We start from the raw sequence: 19767 nt of genomic DNA on the forward strand, positions 1-19767 counted from the left end.
TTATTAAAATCATACTAATTGTAATCATGCTTAATAATTAGCTTTACAGTGCATTATAATTGGGTTAGGCAACAAGATGGTTCTGCCTAGGTGCTATAATTTATTTGATTTAATTATTCAGAAGAGCCCAAATGGTTTGACATTTAATATCATAAAATCAGCGACGTATTAAAATTGAGATGGCTATTGTCTTTTCAGAAGGTCATTTGCTTCTCTTCGTGAGATATACGGTGATTATTTTCCAGTCTATTAAGCGCCTCTACTTAGCACAATTAGCCGCATGCACAAAGGTTAAAGAGAGCGACTCTCCCCCCTTCCTCTTCCTCGTGGTCACAGCGCATATTAATGAGCAGATGCAGCGCGAGAGAAGGAGAGAAGGATGGAAGAGAGGGAGTAACAGTGACAGAGCGAGAGACAGTTTCTCCTGCGCCCTGAAACATTAGCGTCAAGCGTAAACACAGCTATACTCTTCATCAAACCCTGCCTGTGTCGTCTCATCTAAACTTACGATGGCCTTCTGCTGCCCCGTTTTGTTTTTGCTCTGCAGGAGTGCCCGAGCATTTTCTGACCGGTGTCTTCTCAGAGAGAGAGAGAGAGAGAGAGAGAGAGAGAGAGAGACAGCTGAGAAAGAGAGAGTGCTGTTTTGTATGAATACAGTGCAGATGTTACAAGCACAAAACCCAGAACAAAGCAAGAATTTCAACTGTTCTCAAGGGAGAGAAATCCACAAACACAGTTTACCACAGAGATGCTAACATACAAGGCCATCAAAAGCTGGGCAAACTCATATGCTCTCAATTCTGTTGTGTTTTTGAACAACACCCTTCCTCGACTAAATAAGGCAGCAAAAAAAAGAAAAATAGAATTTTTTCACCGCTCCGAGCTGCAACATCAGCAAAAAAGCAAGAGTCTGTGATTATTTACTCACGCTCATGTCATTCCAAACCCATATGTTGTTACTTTCGCGGAGAAACTCCAAAAGGGCAGAAGCTGAAGGGTTTTACAACGCTCTTTTCCTGACAGTGACATATAGGGAAGATACAGTAAGTAGGCCTACCATTATTTTACTCGAATTTTTTTTTTAAAACAGCACAATCCATTGACCTGTCCACTGCATGGGGTATGGACCCTTCACAGACAATGACGCGTTTTAACTGTGATATTAGCATCATAAATCCTGCAAAGTTTTTATTTTATTTATTTTTTACATATTTTATTTTATTTTAAATGTATGTACATTTATAACACTATACTTTGTATTATATTACATTTGCATCAAATTACTAAAATATAGTTAATGCTGCTGTGGGTGTGTTTCTAAGACAGTGGCTGTGATTGACTGACGGTAAAATTGACATAGGCCTATTTCTCTCTTCTGTTATCAATATCTCTATTTTATTAACTCTTTTTGAAAATTGTGAAAACACTATTGTGGGGTTTTGCTGTTTGAGTAAATGGGAAAATATATAAAATGCAGTCTTTCATTTTCCTCTGTAGAAGTTTACCAGACTATGACTTTCGCTTCTGAGAAACCCGGAAATGTGAAGGTCTTGGCCTCATTTTCATTCCTGTCAAAAATTAAATATGCCGCTAAATTATAGTCTATGATTCTGATTGGTCAATCGCACCATCCAAAGGTCCTGGCATTTACGAATATTCACTGATGTAGGCCTGCAGTACTTGTTGTTCATAGCAAATGCTAAAACCGCCACTATTTTCATGTCTCTCAGTGACGGGCTGATATGTACACTTTGTGAAATATGACGTTTTGTATAAGCTATATATATATATATATACACACTAAGTAAGTATACTGGTCAACAAGTTAGCTTGTATATAGTCTACAGTATATAATATATAGGCCTACACAAAACATAGTATACTAGTATACATAGCATCTTATGTAGGCCTACTATCTTACTGCAGTGAATACAGTGGACTTAATATTTCTTTATTTTACGCATTTTGAGAGCAAGTATACATTACATTAAATCCAATCACAGTGGAGATATAACCTCATGAAATGGTTGATCTCAGATTCCCACCCGTTTTCTTCATGGGCCGACCCCCATCGCTGGATTATTCATGCTGCTTAATGATGACTATTAGGAGAAGACAGTCTCCAAAGGTTGGAGGGGAGCAACAATTAGCCCTCTTCCCCAGAGAGGGAAGTGGAGCGTGGCCTGGTGGGAGTTCCCAGTAATCACAGCTCTTTCCCTGCTGTCCGCCTGCTTACAGATGTGCCAAAGAGACCCTTAATACACAGCAAAGTTGCACATCTGGACAGCGGAAGACCAGAAGCTTTTTCTGCTGTTCTGTTCAACAAGTTAGCTTGTATACAGTCTAATATACAGTATATAATATAATAAATACATTTCTAACATATAATTATGAAAATAAGTATATTAAATAATTATACTTAAAGCATTTCCAGGGTCCACATTGCAATTTTGTTGTAAAAGCTTGTTGTTCTGCATGCAGTGACCCATATTCTTAAACTTAATGGACATCTGTGTTGATTCTATGAATTTAACTACTCCAGCAGCCCTGACAACTACCGAAAACATTACATCAACTGCTGGATGCTGCCAGGGGACCACATGTACAAACGGACAATTCACAGAAAGCTTATATTCGCTAGCATTCCTATATAATAAACATGCTCGCTCATTCATTAAGGATGTCAGAAAATACAGGCTATTATTAATCGTGGCTGCAAGCAAACAGAAGCATCATTCAAGGTCATGACTAAATGATGCTATTCAAATCATAAGATTCATTAATATTCCTGGCATCTTTAGCAGATGATGTTGCACATTTACACTTTATGCGTTTGAAGACATCTGAGAACAGGGTATATGCAGGAATCATAGAGATGAATTTACTACCTTTTACTACCTTTTTTACCACCTCCACAATATTTTTTACTACCAACACGACATCAAGCAGCAGCCCTTTTTTTGGGGGTGTGGTGGGGTGGGCGGGGTATGTAAAGCACCACTTACTACTTACTATAAGGTATAAGTGTGACACTGTCACACCCATCATACATATTAGGTACACTAATGTTTAATTGTTATCATTAAGTAGGCCTATTGTCATTGTCAATTATGTTTTTTTTTGTAGTGTCGAGTTGAGTTTCAGTTGTCCTTATCTTAACCCTAGCCCTTGAGTTATCCTAACCATAGCCCTTAGCCCTAATAAGGTGAATAATAACCTTGGCACTTTGCTATCAACTCCGACTCACTCAGGGCTCGACATTAAGCCTTTTCATGTGCTTGTCCTCTGGACAAGTAAATCTGTCATTCACTTGTCCGAGTAAAAAAGTTGCTTGTCCGCAATGTTTTTGGTGTGTGTGTGCTGTAAATATAATTTATTCTGAAGAAATATCCTCATCTGTGTTAAATCAGCTCTGATATATTTAAATCTGCATATTGTCATATCTGCACCTTTAAAGGGCCTATTTGAATATACAAATAAGAAACGTTGGAAAGAATGATACTTTTAAACATGAAATTAACCATGGACTGGAGTTGAAAATTAGCAATAGCTATAAACTCTTTTTGCATAGCATTAGTTACAAACTTGTTTTGTACTATGTTTAATTGCAATGTCCATGTCAACTAAATGAAAAAAAAAACAAAAAAAAAAAACAAACAACCGCCAGTAGGAGGCGTCAGGCGACCGTCTTAATGAGCGAGTCATTGAGTCATTCATTCAAACGATTCGTTCAAACAACTGATTCATTCAAGAATGAGACATGTTTATGAATGGGACATTGAATCTTTGACTCAGCCAATTCGCTCAAAACGCTGAATCATTCAGTAATGAAACACGGTTAAGTGTTGCTGTGAGATGCGTTACGGTTCTGCTTTGATCTTTGTTTGGAACTATTTTTGCTGCTGAAACAGAACAAAAACAGTCAATATTGTGTCTAAAATGTAAGTAACTTAATTTGAACTGTTTATTGAACTGTTGTATATAAAAGCAATGTCACATTTTCAGTCGTGATGGTACTCAAGAAAACAGCACTCGTCGTGTGAGGTTGCTAAACTGTATGTTAAAAATATTAAAACACATTTTGAATTTTGGCACTGGCAGTAACGTTATGTTGTTAACTGAGTTTAAACTGAGTTTACATTTGTTTGGATTTCTCCTCGAGAGGCTGCGCGAGCCTCAACAGCGCAACCTTGTTACCGTCAGTAGCCTAATACATCCACTATCGATCGCAACTTACAATAAATATAAATACAATCAGAATCATTCTCTCATTTTAGTGATTCCCTAGTTATTTATACATTTTTTGTTATTGACGTTTAATCAGGCTACTTGTCCGGTCGGGCAAGTAAAATTCTCTTTTACTTGTCCCTTCAAAAAATCCACTTGTCCCGGACAAGCGTTAATGTCGAGCCCGTCAGGTCCTGTTAGCACCGTATATATATTTTTTAATTATGCTAGATGAAGTTAAAATATGGAGACACAAATATTAAGTAAAAAAATGGAAACTCCTATATTGAGGTGGTGATGAAAAATTTACTACCAAGTCAAATTGCGTTTGTTACCTTTTACTACCTTTCAAGGGCCTTAATTTTGGTAGATTATTTTTACTACTTTTACTACCTTTTACTACCGCGCGGACACCCTGGAGAAATTAATCAGATTAAATATGCATTGCTGGGTTAAATAGATATATTCTACATTGTAAACCTGATGATTTTTATTTATCAAAATTAATCGAAAGTCAAATAAATTCTGTTCTTTCATACATTCTATTAATCACAGAATTTTAAATAAAATGTATCACAATTTTCAGAAAAATATTAAGCAGCACAACTGTTTCCAACATTGATAAGACATGTTTATTGAACACCTAATTAGAATATTTGAAGGTTTTAAAAATATATAAAAATGGAAAGTGTTAGCAACTATACAGTCTATGAAGAGCAATGATAATTCTTTACACGGATAAAACAGCATATCACTGTTGTTTCCTATATGCCATAATTTTGTGGCATTTATTTCAGAATTCCCCACATCATGGAATGCGTGTAAATGCAGCTTTACAAATCCGCACCCTCTATGACGGGAACCCGGGGCACATCGCCAATGGAAACTCTGACTCTAATTGGCTGAAGAGGGGTTGATTCAGCCCTATCAATAACTGCTGCTTTACAAAGTACACATATCCATTCAGTATGTCCACCAGTGTAATTTCAAGCAAAAATATGAAATGGCACACAAGCGAATGGCTTTGAAACTCCAGCATACCGGTGTTTATAAAATAAACATTACTTTGGCTTTCTGAGAGTCCAGCGAGAGAAAGAGAGCTACCATACAATAAAACCGATACACCAAATGGGCCTAATTTTTTATTTTATTTTTTAAATGGCATCATCTTTCATTTCTTAAATAAGCAGTGTTGTGTTTCCGGCCCTGGCCAGCGAGCCTCACCCAGTCCAAGAAAGAATGCGTCATCCCTGTAATTCACCAGACCCAGAGTGGGTCTCCTGAAGTCAGCAGTACTGCTGGAAGTGGTGAGAGCAAAGTGCATACGTAGGCAGCTCTTAAGCTGGACTCTCCGCTGGCATTCAGCTGCAGTAACTGCCGACTTTAACACTGACTGACGGAGGATTGATTGATCCTAGCTCTCGCAGGACCAGCTGTACACCCTGCCCCAGGCATCACCTACCAGCAGCGTGCCATGCGTTCTGAAATCACATTCAAATGATATCTTCAGAAGAATCTTGACTTTAATCCTGCACTGAATCATTTCAAAAAGGAGAGCTTTCAGACCACATTTTGGTCCGAGAGACCGGCCTTTCGTCAATACCTGGATATGCCCAGAGCCGTAATCGCAGGGTTATTTTTGCAGCGTCGCCGAGAGACGGCCTGGTTGCGGTTTAACTCTCGGCAGAGCACCAGGTGTCTTTCCCACTTCCACGAGCTGCTGTCTAAGAAAAGCAAAAGCAAGAGTGAGATATGAGACAGAGATTATTTATGGTCAGCATGTTGCTAAATTGAGAGAAATACATCTAATATAAAGCCTTCACTGTTACAACGAGTTCCCCCAATTTAATTTAAACGTGTTGATACTTACACGCGCTGACGCTGTGCTGTAACCAATGTGTACCAAATTGGATTTGGTTATTATTGCTTTCTAAATTGCATGCCTACATCAGCAAAATTGCTCATCAGTGTTTACAGGCTGTATGTTTAATAACTTTGCCCCATAATTCCTCGCAGCTAGCCCTAATGCGTCGCACAAAACAGTAGATCATTATGAACTTTTCTTGCGGATCGCTCAAAACCGAACCTCCGGCTGAGTGTCTGTACTATCACACTTAAGAACACACGTAATCCGATTTTTACGGCATTTTTGAAGGATGTCTACTATTTGGTCTGGCTATTTAATTTCAAACATTACTTGTGTATTAGAAAATAACGATTCTCGTGACGTCACAAAGTACATTGTTTTCCAATATTCTGAGCGAGCTCCTGTTATTTCATGCTGGCCATTAAGGAAGCTCGTGGGTTATACCGCTCCTATGGCCGGAGGCGAGAGCAAAAGCGCATATTCACGCTCTTGTTCAATTCTGCACTTAAGGTGAAGTGTATTAGTGTTACCTGCTTCCTCAGGAGCTGACGACAAAACATGCCCTTGAGACACCGAGCACTCCTCATGTCCAGGTAATTGTACTCTAGTATATTCAGTCTTCCATATCTGGAACAGAACCACACGGTTAATGAAAAAAAGAGGAGAAACAATCGAATGCAATTGAAGCTATATTCATAAATCAAATCTGCTGGCCATTGATGTCGCAGGTCCAGGCTCCAATTGATGGCTAATTTAAGAAGCATTTTGATTTAATAACTGCTCTTACCTCATCTAAACTGAGCACATGTAACTATTAATGCTTCAGTGGGACTTCTCAGCCAAGCCTGTGAGCCCCATTTCAATATCCCAGTTACCATATTTTAATATTTTTTCAGCTATATTACCTGACTATTAAGCAGGAAACACTACAGGAAAGATTTATTGCTTAAATACAAAGGTGTAGTCTTTGGAGAAGACTTCTCATTTAAACGCTCTCATTATAAAGTTCGCTACGCCCCATCATCTTTCAGTCAGAGCCTTCGGAGGAGCATTGAAAAGGCCCGTTCTGAGGATCTGCCCGTACCCGGACGATGCCATCGGCGCAGCCGGTGATGATCACGTTGCGAGAGTCCCACTCGTACTTCTGTGTGAAACAGCAGCACAGAATGTTTCCTTCAGGCCAACAGGAAGGGTTCACGGATGCCAGCAGTTGCCCCTTCATGGTCCACAGGTACAAATGGGTCTCGGCACATGACACAATCTCACCCTGAGAGAGACAGAAAGGCCATTAATGATGCACATATCGGGCAATGATCTATATATCCATCTACACTACTGTTCCAAAGTTTAGGGTTTTTAAAAATAAATTAATACTTTTATTCGCCAAGGATGTATTAAATTGATCAAAAGTGACAGTAAGGACTTTTACATTGTTGCAATTTTTTTTCAAATAATCCTAATCCTAACAAAAATATTAAGCATCACAGAATGATTTCTGAAGGATCATGTGACACTGAAGACTGGAGTAATGATGCTGAAAATTCAGCTTTGCCATCACAGGAATAAATCATTTTAAAATGTATTAAAATGATAGAAAACAGTTTTAAATTCCAATATTTCCACAATATTAGTTTTTACCATAGTTTAGATAGAAAAACACAGCCTTGGTGAACATAAGAAACTTCTTTCAATTTCTTTTTAAATCTTACAAACTCTAAACTATATTTTAAACTTTCAAACAAGCCAACCGTCAAAGCTTGTCTTGACATGTTGTTTTTCTAGTTAAAAATGACAGTTACATGAATTTATTTAAATTTAAATTAATTTAAATGCTATTTACATCAAAATTGCAATTCTGCATCCTGTGTGCTACAAGGAATTTTATTTCAATTTAAAAGGCATTTAATTAATTTAAGGCACACAACTATGATATTTACAGTGGCCCAAAAACCTATTTGGACATTTAAAATATATGAAGAAAAAAATAACACATGGTTAAATGATCTTAAAATGTATGAAGAAATAATTACACATGGTTAAATGATCTTAAATACTTTCAATTTGCTGTTTTGGAATCATGCATCAATACTTGTCTCTTGTGTTTTTAGCAGAGGGTATATTTCACACTGTGTAACGGGGTTTAAGTGTTAAAGCAGGTCTGAAGGGAAGGATGTGCCCACCCTTTCCTTCACACAGCTGGCTGAAGGGAGTTGCAGAAACCACTCTGCGAGTGCAAATGAGCCGGTATAAATGTGTCATCCAGACGCAACACGAGCTGAACGGCCCTAACCAAATTAAATGTGCGGGAGTGAGATGGATGGAGAGAGATTTGGGAGGTAAAATGCAGGCTGACCTCAGGCTGACGTATGTTTTTGCTGGAGGGTACTCACGGTCAGGTCATTAATAGCCAGGGCAGACACGGCAGAGGAATGTTCTGGTAACTGTGTGATGTAGCTGAGGTCCTCCAGGTCCCACAGGATGCAGGTCTGGTCAAGAGAGCCACTAATAATCACACTATGCGCTTCTGATGCTACCAGACATGTCACTGTGTCTGTGTGACCGTACAAGACCTAGGATGGAAAACAACAGAACATTTTTTTTTTTTTTAAGAAAAAAAAAAATGCTTTGTGACACCTAAGCGTGACCATGGCTCTTAATGACCTGTTTGAGTCTCATGTGTTTGAGTTTGTCCTTGCTAACGGAGACGTCCCACACACACACTACAGTGCTGGTCCCGGCCGTGATGATGGTGCTGTGGTTGGGACAGGCAGCACACACAGCCTCTCCCCAGTCCGACAGGCTCTCAAACACAGCAAAGCTCTGCAGCACAGGCAATAAAGCTATCAAACCTCGTTAAATCATAAACAATAATTCAGTTACACAATAGGAAAACATTACAAGCAGGGCCGTCACTTTGATTTATTTACGGATCTAGAGAAACTATAAAAGCAAACCTTTTCGGCTGTGTAGCTCCCAAAAGAGCAGGTCTGGTCACAAGATCCCCAGCAGAAGTATGTGTTCCAATGTGGAGGGATGAGAAGTTTGTTTTTTTCCACGACCAATACATCCTTCTCTCTACACACTATTTGACCAACAGGCCCCAGCGAGAGCTCTATGAAGAGAAACAACAGGAAATATCAGCTTCATCAACATACTGCAAAATGTTTTATATATATATAGTCTTCAGTGTCACATGATCCTTCAGAAATCATTCTAATATGCTGATTTGGTGCTCAAGAAACATTTCTTATTATTGTCAATGTTGTATTCTTTTATGAATAGAAAGTTCAAAAGAACAGCATTTATTTGGAATAGAATTGTAACTTTTTTTACTGGCATTTTTGATCAAATTAATGCAGACTTGCTGAATAAAACTATTAATTATTATTTTATTTTTTTATTACTGATGCCAAACCTTTGAAAGGGAGTGTGTGTATATATATATATATATATATATATATATATATATATATATATATATATATATATAAAAAGTATTAATTATAATACATGAGTTCATTTTATTTGTACTTTAATTTGTCACAAAACTATTGTTAAAAATAATAATGTCATGAAAACTATTTAAATAAAATCAAAACACTAAATGAAGACTAAAAATATTGGAAAACTTGCTATTACAATAAATGCTTGTTATTAATTAATAAAAGTGGTGTGTAAGTGGTTTTAAGACTTTTTGGAACTCATTATATAGATGCAATATTTACACAAAAATCTTGTATGTTGAAATGACCATGTTTTTTGTCAGCCACCTTTTTAGACTGTTATTGAATCAATCTATCTAGAATTTTTTTATCAGGCATTTGGGACTTTTATTTAATTTGGAACGATGTCTCAGGTAAAAAAAAAAAAAAAAAAAAAAAAATGTAGTCAAGAGGAATGAGTATTCTACTTTCAAATGACCTACATACTGTATCCAAGGACAGTCAATCTCCTCGCTCACTGACAGTAGAACAGTAACAGAAACCATAATGAAGCATGAGACGATTGCAAATCTGTCTCAAGATGCCCTTTAAATCTTTCCTTGTTGGATTTACTGATCAGTATGATAAAGTAACGCCTGATATGAGAACAAGATATTGAGTGAGAGACAATAGAGCGAGAGAGATGGAAACACAGCGAAAGAGAATCATCTAATTTTCTAAGAGAGATCCTATTGGGATATTCAGATGATTAAATAAGCCTCAGTGGCTGTATCATCAAAAGCGGCCTAACAAATAGCAGGAGCTGAATGGAGCCGAGCTGAGCTAAGACTGAGAAAATTAGCCTGTGAAAAGTCTAGCCAGCATCTTCTGCCTCGCGGCTCCTATTGCTCCCTGTAGACGTGGCCCCATCTTGTAAAAAATAATTGAGGAATGGAATAAAATAACAAGGTGACTATGAATGATTAAATGGGGGGTCTCGACCACAGAGCTGAGAATGTTCATTTTAAGCAGGCAGTGTACCTTTTATTGCCTGGGTGGAGGGCTTGAGCTTGTCCAGTTTATAGAAAAAGGGGGTTATCTGACTGGATACCGATGGCTCTTTCGCAGCAGGACCCTTGTAAGATGTGCGGCTAGGGTGTGGTTTTGTGAAGAGCTGCAAGCATAAAACTTCTTTCAGTATGGCATTTAACATGCAGTACCACAATAAATCATCTCATTAAAGAAAAATTTTCTTTTCCTCAAAAATGCTAGTTAATGTCTTTGCCTTGAACTGATTTTTAGTCACACAGTGCAAGCTCAGATCAATGAGGCCTGCGATTAATTAGTTCCAACAATAAATACAAAACCTGTTCTAATTAAAAGAAAACAAGTTAGAAGATTTAAAAAGACTGAATCCTATATTTGATGATAGACTGCTAAAAATAGACTGCTCATTTTTCTATATTTTTCAACACAGCAGAAGGGTTAAACTGTTGGAATTGTTTTTTGCTATTTTAGCACATATTAGGCATAATCTTTTGGAACTGTATTGGTTATTGGCCTTTATTGGAGATTTTCTTTTATCTGTCGATATTGGATATTTAATTGTGCATTTCCCATACTTTAGATTACCTTTGGTGTCATCTAATGCTCAATTAGTTCATTTTTAAAAACAGTAATAATTTAATAACACTGTTAAATGTGATATTTAGCAAATCTCAAAATGAATATCTATTTCATACTGTACATTATAATCAGGGCTTGACATTAACTTTTTGTTTTTCCAAAGTAACTAGTGCACTCAGCATTGTCACTGGCCACAATTTTGACGGAAAAACTGCCATTTAAATATTTTCAATATTATCTCATAATTTGGGAGCAGGTATATTAGGCTGCTGTCACTTTAAGACCTGACGCATGGATCCATTTTACTGTTACACATGCGTTTTCTTTCTTAACTGTTTATGTTCACTTAATAAATAACAACTGAGTTTACGTGATTATTCGTCAAGAACGGAATTTTGACGTTATTTTTTGTGTATTTGACCGTTTAAGCGCAATAAACAGTGAAAAATAGCTACATTTAGTACTGAGAGGTGGCTTTATGTGCACACACTTTGGGTGTGAGCATAAAATCTGCGGGAGTGAGTTAAAGCCCTGTAACAACAACAATATTCATCCAGAGTGAAACGAGTGAGGGGAGGCAGGTTTGTGTCAACTCGCTGTAGGAAAGATGAGAGATCGAGAAAGCGCAGCTAGTAGCGTGTATCTATTCTGCGGAAAATTAGTATTGAAAGCATTTCAGATATTTTAGTACCGATATATATCGAAAAATCTATACTATAACACTACATTGCACTTATTTCAATGCCTTTTTAAAAGACTACAATTGAAAAATGTATGTATTACACGCCACTGCTGAAAGCCACCCGCATTTGGCAGGTCGGCGAGTGTTAATGTTAAGCCCTGATTATAATGTTGTGATGCCTAAATTCACTTATACCAGTTAAATAAAAACAATTTTAAATTAAAATTTTTGTTTTATTTTAAATGTATTTAGTCAAAACAGAATTCTAAGATTTACCGGTTATCAGCCATAACATGAAAAAATTATGGGCTTTTCACTATTGGCCAGAAATATAATATCGATGCATCTCTAGTATATATTGCTGTGAAAAGTGCTTCAAAATGACATTCTGTATTTACAATCAAAATAAAAATGAGAGGAATAGAGGTTATTTTCTTTAAACTAATCAACTGGCGTACCTGTTTTGGCATTTGGCCAAAGTTGTTGATATACCCAAGGATAGTACTTTTCACGACAGGATCCTTCATGCTCGCTCTATCGTGTTTGTCAGTGTAGAAGTACGGGTGAAAGGTGTTGACGGCCTCTACTGCAGGCGAACCCTGCTGTCTGTAGCCGAAGATCAGATCAATCCAAAGATGCAGGCGTGCACTCACGTAATCGCTCTCAAGAGCCTGCAGAGAGTGCAAACTCGGTCAGTCAGCAGATCTGGATGGGTCTAAAACACTATCAGTGATGCCGTAACCTTTATTTCTGTAGCAGTGCAGGCAGAAAAGCTTACACATTTCAGGTCAAAGAGATTGCACAATAATGCATTTTAAAAAGATATTATTCCATCCGGGCGACTGATTACAGTTCGAACAATCTGATCTAAAAATTATATTCCAAAAGTTTGTATTCCTATTCCATGTTAATACTTATATTTGGAAAAATATTGGAAAAATAACTTATTTTAGAATTGGTTAAAGAGCCCAAACATAACATAAACATATACACAAAAGCACAAAAACAAAAAAAATCACTTAAAATAACAAGTATAATCAAAGCAGCTCTAAGTCACAAGCACTAAATTGTGGAAGATCCCTATATTGCCCTTCATTTGCATATGAAGGAAGGCGAGCGGACAGAATAGCTCATTTTATACTATCTGGAAATGATACAAATATTGCTCTGTAGATTGGGAACTGATAAAGCCTGGCCCTTATATGCCTGCAGGCATAACGTAGTGAGAAAGAAAGCATTCATTCCAATAACCAGCAGGCTTCTGTAATGGAGTTATAGGAGAGTGCAGATATTGTACTTGCGCTGAATTGGGCCTGTTATCTTCTAATTACAATGGCGCTAAACAGAGTAATGGGGGTTCCTTGATGAACTCAACAAGTGCTTATTATCTCAGGAAAGGCAAAAAATAAAGCAGCTACAAAAATGATTGAACTATTGCCAAGTTTAGCTGGATATGAATGGTGCAGTGACACTGATACCATTTAACCCCATGCTTGTTTTCATGAAACTTGGTATGTGCTCTGATTGCACTGACATACTTGCCTTATGTATAGCCTAAGTATAGCAGCCTTTAAACTAGAAATAGATATTATGATGCTTGTGGTCTACAAAACAGGCCCTTTTTTAAGACGGCCTTAACCAGAGAAACTGACCTCTCTGTGTACTCTGATGAACTCCTGTGGGTCTCCTTTGGCCCATGGTGGCAAAACCACATCATCTAAAAACGTCCCGTCCTGCATGCAACCTATATTATCAATACACACATTTACAGACTTATGAAACAGGTAATTCAAAATAAAAGATATTAAAAAAGCCTCTTTGACTCAAATCATAGAGAAAAAAAACTGCATTTCCATTCGATTGTTGAGCTAATACTGATATCTTACCGAAGTCAAATTGGTTTGAGTTGACAAGAAAGTCTGGGAGGTAGAAAAATTCTGGAATGAGCTCCCTGACATCACTCATATTGTCCTTAGATGCAGATTCCCACTCGTTCTGAATGCTGTGGAACATCCGCTCTGGGACGTCAAACGCTCCGCCCTGCAAAAAAAAAAAAAAGTGTTTTTAAAAAAAAAGTAAACTAAATTTGAAACTCTAGGAAGGGAGCACTTTTCTAATGTTATTTGAAACCAAAGTGGCACAATGAAAAGGATTCAGAGCAAGGGAAATTATTAAGGATGAAAAAAGACATGACATCATATGTGTTTGTTTAATGCATAAGGCTGGGAGCTCCACCGCCAGCTAGTCGAGAACACTAAAACGGCCCCATGTGTGTTTATGAATCACAGTCAAGGAACAACTGCTTAGATTCGAGACATTTTCAAGCAATTGATTCAGGCTTTTTATTTTTCAAGGGAGGTTATATGTCCTGATGAAAATCTCTGGAGAAGTTATGTAATTTGCAGGAAAAGCAAATGCCCTAATTGAATGAAAGTAATATACTGTTAGTGGCACAAATATGATTATGAATATTACTGTACGGAGGAAAGCTGCTCAAGTTAAGCAAATATCATTGCAAAGTGTTATCTTAATGTTTGCATTACATTACACCGGCTATCAAATATGCATGACATTTTATTTTAATCAATTGGTTCCATGTGTATAAATGAGATATTCTTTAAAATCTAAATGCGGTTTTGCAAGCAAGTGATGCAAAAGAATTTATTTATTTGCATACATATTAAAATCATACCCTAATTCAGTTTTGGAAAGAAAAAAAAGAAAAAGCGCACCCAAGCCCAAAAACAATAAAGCTTGTTTCATCAAGTAACTTTAATTTAGAAAAATTGAATTTTATAGGAGAAGTTCTGTCATGCAGACATGTTTTGTCCTTCATTTGATAAAGAAGAGGCCAACACATATTATGTATTTCCGTTTCTGTAGCACTGTGTGCCCTGTAACAACAGTAGTGTGCCCTGTAACAACAGTAGTGTGATGTATTTGAGTCTGGTCACACAGGTGTGAAGTTTACCTGCAGCTGGATGAAGGTCTGGGAGAAAGGCTCCATCCTCACCAGGTATGAGGCCACTATGATGGCTGAGGAATAGTGTGTGCAGTAATGACACTGAGCCGACAGATCACCTGTAATCATGATATTCATAACATAAAAGCATTTATTTGATCATTTAATCCAGTCCTGCAGCCCCAAATGCTTTTTTTCCCTGAAGGTCTCAGTTACAGAATAGTTGCATATAAAAAATATTCTTTACCATCATTATTTTCCACTTCAAGGAATCTCTGAATGAACTTCGCTTTTCTCTTCTCAGTTTGAGCTCCCATTGGTTTGGACAGATCTCTGAATGTAGCAGGACAGGACAGATCCAGAGTCTAATCGTCAAACAAACAAGAATTTTCAGCATCAAGTCCTTGAAATTCAAAAGTTTCAAGTTTGCATGCATGTTAACTTTACCTCTGATTCATAATCAGCAATGATCCACGGAAAAACAGGATATTGCATCAAGTCGTTGTATGTCCGTCCAGCAAACGTGTTTAGATGCATAAGGTATTCAAAGTTACTTATTTCTCCCCTCTAAATAGTAACAGTTCAAAACAGAAGAAAATAAAACAAAACAAATTTGTAAAATCACATTTGCAGAGAGCTTATGTTTCTATTACTGCATTCAATCAATTTGCAGGATGCAGGATGTATTTCACAATTGATAATGGTTAATAATGGTAAAAGTAACTGAAGACTCCAACCTGCCATTTAATTAGGGCCATCTTCTCAACTGCTGCCGTCCTTCTGTACGAACACAGCAAAGAAGTATTTAAAGACAAATATTATTCAAATATTCTATTGTGAAGAATGAAGAAAAAACAAAAGAAAAAAAATGTATTTGACCTATTGCGATGACACCTGACATGTAATGCAAACAGAGCTGTTTTCTTTTAATTCTTAACAGTGCCTTGAATGAGGTGGATTTAGAACTAGTCATCTGAACCAAGTCTACTATAGTTGCATAGCAACAGGTTAAGGAATAGAAAGAGCTTATGGTTTTAAACCGAGGTACATCTTTCATCAGACAAGGGGCAATAGAAACATTCTTGTGGAAATAAGGGTTGAGATTTTTTTCAGTCATGTCGTTCCCTCCTTTAAAGGAGTAAATAGTGCCATCTATAGGTTTTTGAAAATGACTGTAAACACACAGTAACATATTACCTTGATAGTTTGGCTACCCCTTCACACATATTACTGAATTACAAGATTACGAAGTGTGGCTCTTACAACAAGCAACCCAAACATGCAAAATCAAAGCTGTTTTGACATGCATGCATGCTGATGATCGGACACCACGACTATTAAAACTGGTTTGCATTTATCACCATTTATTCCCATATGTGAAAGAAAGAAAGAAAGAAAGAAAGAAAGAAAGAAAGAAAGAAAGAAAGAAAGAAAGAAAGAAAGAAAGAAAGAAAGAAAGAAAGAAAGAAAGAAAGAAAGAAAGAAAGAAAGAAAGAAAGAAAGAAAGAAAGAAAGAAAGAAAGAAAGAAAATACAGTTCAATAGTGGCTAATGGGTGAAACTATTAACGTCCCGGACTTCAAAGAACATTCTGGAAAAGTAATCTGAGGGAGTGTACACATACACACATCACTTCTTTCTCGCCCTTTCTTTTGTGTGCGCTCTGGTCACAGGACAATAAAACTCTTGGCACCCCACGCAAGTGTTGCTTGGTAACAAAAGTTAAACAGGACAAAGCTTCTTTTTGGACTACAGTCTGAAGATCCTCCCCTGATTCTCAAGCAATTCAGTTGTGGACCTCATTTAAAAACCGTGAGTAAGAAAAACTTATTTAAGTCTTCCTTCACACCAGAAAGGGGATGAAATGAATCCTGGGTAACAATAGCTGATTGAGACAAAAATTACGTTTTTTACACACTTTTGCGTTACCCTTTTACCTTTAATCCTTTTAGACTCTCTGAAGTTCATGTGAAGCTTGTTTATGCACAGAGAATTTGTTTTTTAAAGTCTCACAAATGACAAAACATGTTATGGTTAATGATAAACCTATAAAAATATGCTTACAAAATGTGCCCACTGACTGTTACTAGGTACAATAGTGGCACAACTAGCAAAGTTAGACACTGAAGCTTAATTCGATCACAGTGTTTATGTATTTTTTCTATTATAAAAAATAGTCATTTCATATTAACAATTTGGATCATACAGTAGTTTAAAACAACAAAAATTACAAATGAGAAAGTGTCTGACTGTACTCACTCTTATCGGTTTTAAGTTAGTATGTTATATCATTGGTACAACATTCAAAACAATAAAAAAAATATATTAATGTTGATTTGGTAGAATTTTGAATACTCTAAAAGACTTACTAAACAATTGTTAAAGAGGTTTTCAAAAGCATTTTCATCAATTATAAAGTAGCCTATATTTTGGTTACAAATTATATCTGGTCTTAAACCATGTAGTTGTGGCATCTATTATATTCCATATGTCACGAAAACAGCAACACCATCCAATTTTCTCTCCGTTTGGAGGGTTCAGAATCAGCGAATCACAAACAACATGAAGATGGATCACGCCGATGGTCAGCTCTCTGTAATTGCACCTCTCGGATGCAATGGATTCAAAAACAAAAGGTCTAATAGAAACAGGATGAACCGTATTAGCCCATCTACCAATGTGATTAATGAGTCGCCAAAGGGCTTACAATGCAGACACTCCTCCTTTTTAATGGGAAGATATGAAGGGAGCGAGTTTAAATCTCTTACCAGTGTCATTTATCAAAGTACTGATTTGACTCTCTTCACACAGTCACACGGACTGCTAGCGCCGCCCTGGATCAATCAGATGGAACACAAACAGCTTTTTCCAGAATATCTTTTGGGCGCTCGCCGTACCCACTGTTATCTGGTATTAGCCTTAATTAGAGAATGACATTATCCTAAATTTTCCCTTTAGGGTGAGTTGGGTGAGTGAATCGGGGTTGTAAACATTTACACCCCTCTCATTCCCCAAACGGCCCGACACCTCCTCGCCCCCCGATACTGCCTGCGGGCATACATGATACCTCTTTCCCAATGCAAACAACTAAACTGTCCCGTCATTAAGTCATACATGTTTAAAGCTACGAGGTCCTGAGATAATAATTACATGACTTGAGTTAAGACTTAATCAAATTGATGCTTCAGAAGCGTTTAACCATTAATCTGTGTCTGTACAGCTCCATGGCTAAAGGGAAGAGAGCAAGTGGAGCCAAAGGAACGAAGATAACATTGAAAATGGCTAAAAATGCTCTCAGAGTAACTCCAGATGGCAAACTACGACTTGATCTGAGCAACGTAGGCATCGCCACTTTTCCCAAATGCCTCCTAAAGTTAAGAAACATAGAGGAACTTGACCTGAGCCGGAACCAATTGAAAACAATCCCAGAATTCATTAGCCAGCTGACTGGACTGCGTTGGTTAGACCTTCACAGCAACCAAATCGAACAACTGCCTGAAAGCATCGGACTCCTGGGATCTCTAGTCCACCTCAACCTCTGTAACAACAACCTTGACTCTGCTGGCTTGTCGCCTCAAATAGGAAATCTGAGTAACCTCCAGGTTCTCAACTTGGGAATGAATCGTCTAAACGCTCTCCCGCCCACCTTGGCTTTCCTGACAAACCTGACAGAGCTGGGACTTTTTGATAACTTGCTAACACAGGTACCTGAATACATCCACTTGCTGCCCAACCTGACCAAGTTAAACACCAAACGCAATCCTGTGGCCTACACACAGCAAGACGGCAAAGACTCTGAGTCTGTAAGGATGACCGGAAGTCTGTATTTGTTGAGAGAAGGAGATTTGTGCAATCCTTGTCAAGAGAGGAGCAGAAGGAAAAGGCTGCTTGATAGGTCACAAAGGAAGATTAATTTTTCAGGGCTGATCTCGCCAAACTCGGTAGCTCGAGGTATTCAAGAAAATTGGCGGCAAAAGACTACTACCTCACCTCCAAGTTTTCAAAGAGAACATGACAGACCTGCTGGAGACACCAATAGATTGTCTTTTATTAATAATCTTATTACATAATGACTGTTTTAACATTTGAATCTACTCCTGAAATGTTATTAAATAAACTGCAGGTTTTGCAAGGGGGGTCCACCAATTATGGTTTGATCTCAAAATCATTTGTGTGGAAAACAAAAAAAAGTGTGTCAAACTAAACTACGACAAATTTAACTTCGAACGACGCTAAGTTTATAAGGTTCAGCTAGCTGTTTCATTGTCAAATTAAATAGAATTAAAATGTTATGTACCAATATATGAATTTGTACATCATTCATGATTAATTAAATATGTAAATACATGAATTGTCACTAGTAGAAATGTTTTTATAGGCCAGTTTTAAAAATGCAATATCTCTCTATCCATCAAGGGGTCCTTTGATCTGTAATCTACTGTCTCCGTAAAAAAAGAATATGCATCAAATTACTGTACATTTCCCACTGTAAGAAAAAAACTGTGGCTTTGAGGAAACGGTACTGATATTAAGTCCGTTCCCTCTTCATCATGTCAAAAAGTCAGGGGAACTAAACATAATAAAACTAAATTGAGCAGAAATTGAAACGGTGAGTTAAGGAATGATAATTTGAAACAAAACAACATCTGAAATAACAAATAGGTAGAAAGCTTATGGCTCCCTTGCAGACAATTAAAAACGATAAAACCTTGACTATTGGCAGCTTATGACTTCGAAAAGTTACTGAGGCTGTTTTAATTGGTAGCAAGTGCTGAAGATGCAGTAATTGTAGTTTCCGTGTAATGCCCGGATATTGTTGAGGGGATTGAGAGTCTTCCTGTCAATATTTAACCGCACACATATGAGAATGTCTTTTCTGGAAACTTTGAAACCACAAAACTCTGTTGTTTCAATATAAAAGCATCACAGTCTCTCCAACTGAAGTGGCAGCTGTCTGCAAGATCTGGTAGATGCTTTTGACA

General features: G+C 37.3%; 2 protein-coding genes across 2 annotated transcripts in view; one reads left to right on the forward strand and one right to left on the reverse strand.

Moving 5' to 3' along the window:
- Positions 1-4836: 4836 nt before the first annotated feature.
- Positions 4837-19767, reverse strand: part of wdfy4 (WDFY family member 4) — a 50098-nt gene continuing 35167 nt past the window's right edge. The window contains exons 48-63 of the mRNA XM_082154076.1: positions 18776-18808; positions 15524-15566; positions 15234-15353; positions 15034-15151; positions 14796-14905; positions 13711-13864; positions 13477-13568; positions 12283-12495; positions 10558-10690; positions 9049-9206; positions 8756-8914; positions 8485-8664; positions 7179-7361; positions 6625-6721; positions 5831-5951; positions 4837-5708 (exon numbers count right to left, since the gene is read on the reverse strand). Of these exons, the coding sequence (XP_082010202.1) occupies positions 5642-5708; positions 5831-5951; positions 6625-6721; positions 7179-7361; positions 8485-8664; positions 8756-8914; positions 9049-9206; positions 10558-10690; positions 12283-12495; positions 13477-13568; positions 13711-13864; positions 14796-14905; positions 15034-15151; positions 15234-15353; positions 15524-15566; positions 18776-18808 (1981 nt within the window). The 3' untranslated portion in view covers positions 4837-5641. The remainder of the gene's footprint in view (positions 5709-5830; positions 5952-6624; positions 6722-7178; positions 7362-8484; positions 8665-8755; positions 8915-9048; positions 9207-10557; positions 10691-12282; positions 12496-13476; positions 13569-13710; positions 13865-14795; positions 14906-15033; positions 15152-15233; positions 15354-15523; positions 15567-18775; positions 18809-19767) is intronic.
- lrrc18a (leucine rich repeat containing 18a) lies at positions 15578-19766 on the forward strand. The gene is made up of 2 exons (XM_082154075.1): positions 15578-16597; positions 18006-19766. Exon 2 carries the CDS (start codon positions 18010-18012, stop codon positions 18853-18855), a length of 846 nt encoding a protein of 281 aa, XP_082010201.1. The 5' UTR covers positions 15578-16597; positions 18006-18009; the 3' UTR covers positions 18856-19766.

Source organism: Leuciscus leuciscus, assembly GCF_965113295.1.
Source record: "Leuciscus leuciscus genome assembly, chromosome: 22".
Taxonomy (NCBI): Eukaryota; Metazoa; Chordata; class Actinopteri; order Cypriniformes; family Leuciscidae; genus Leuciscus; species Leuciscus leuciscus.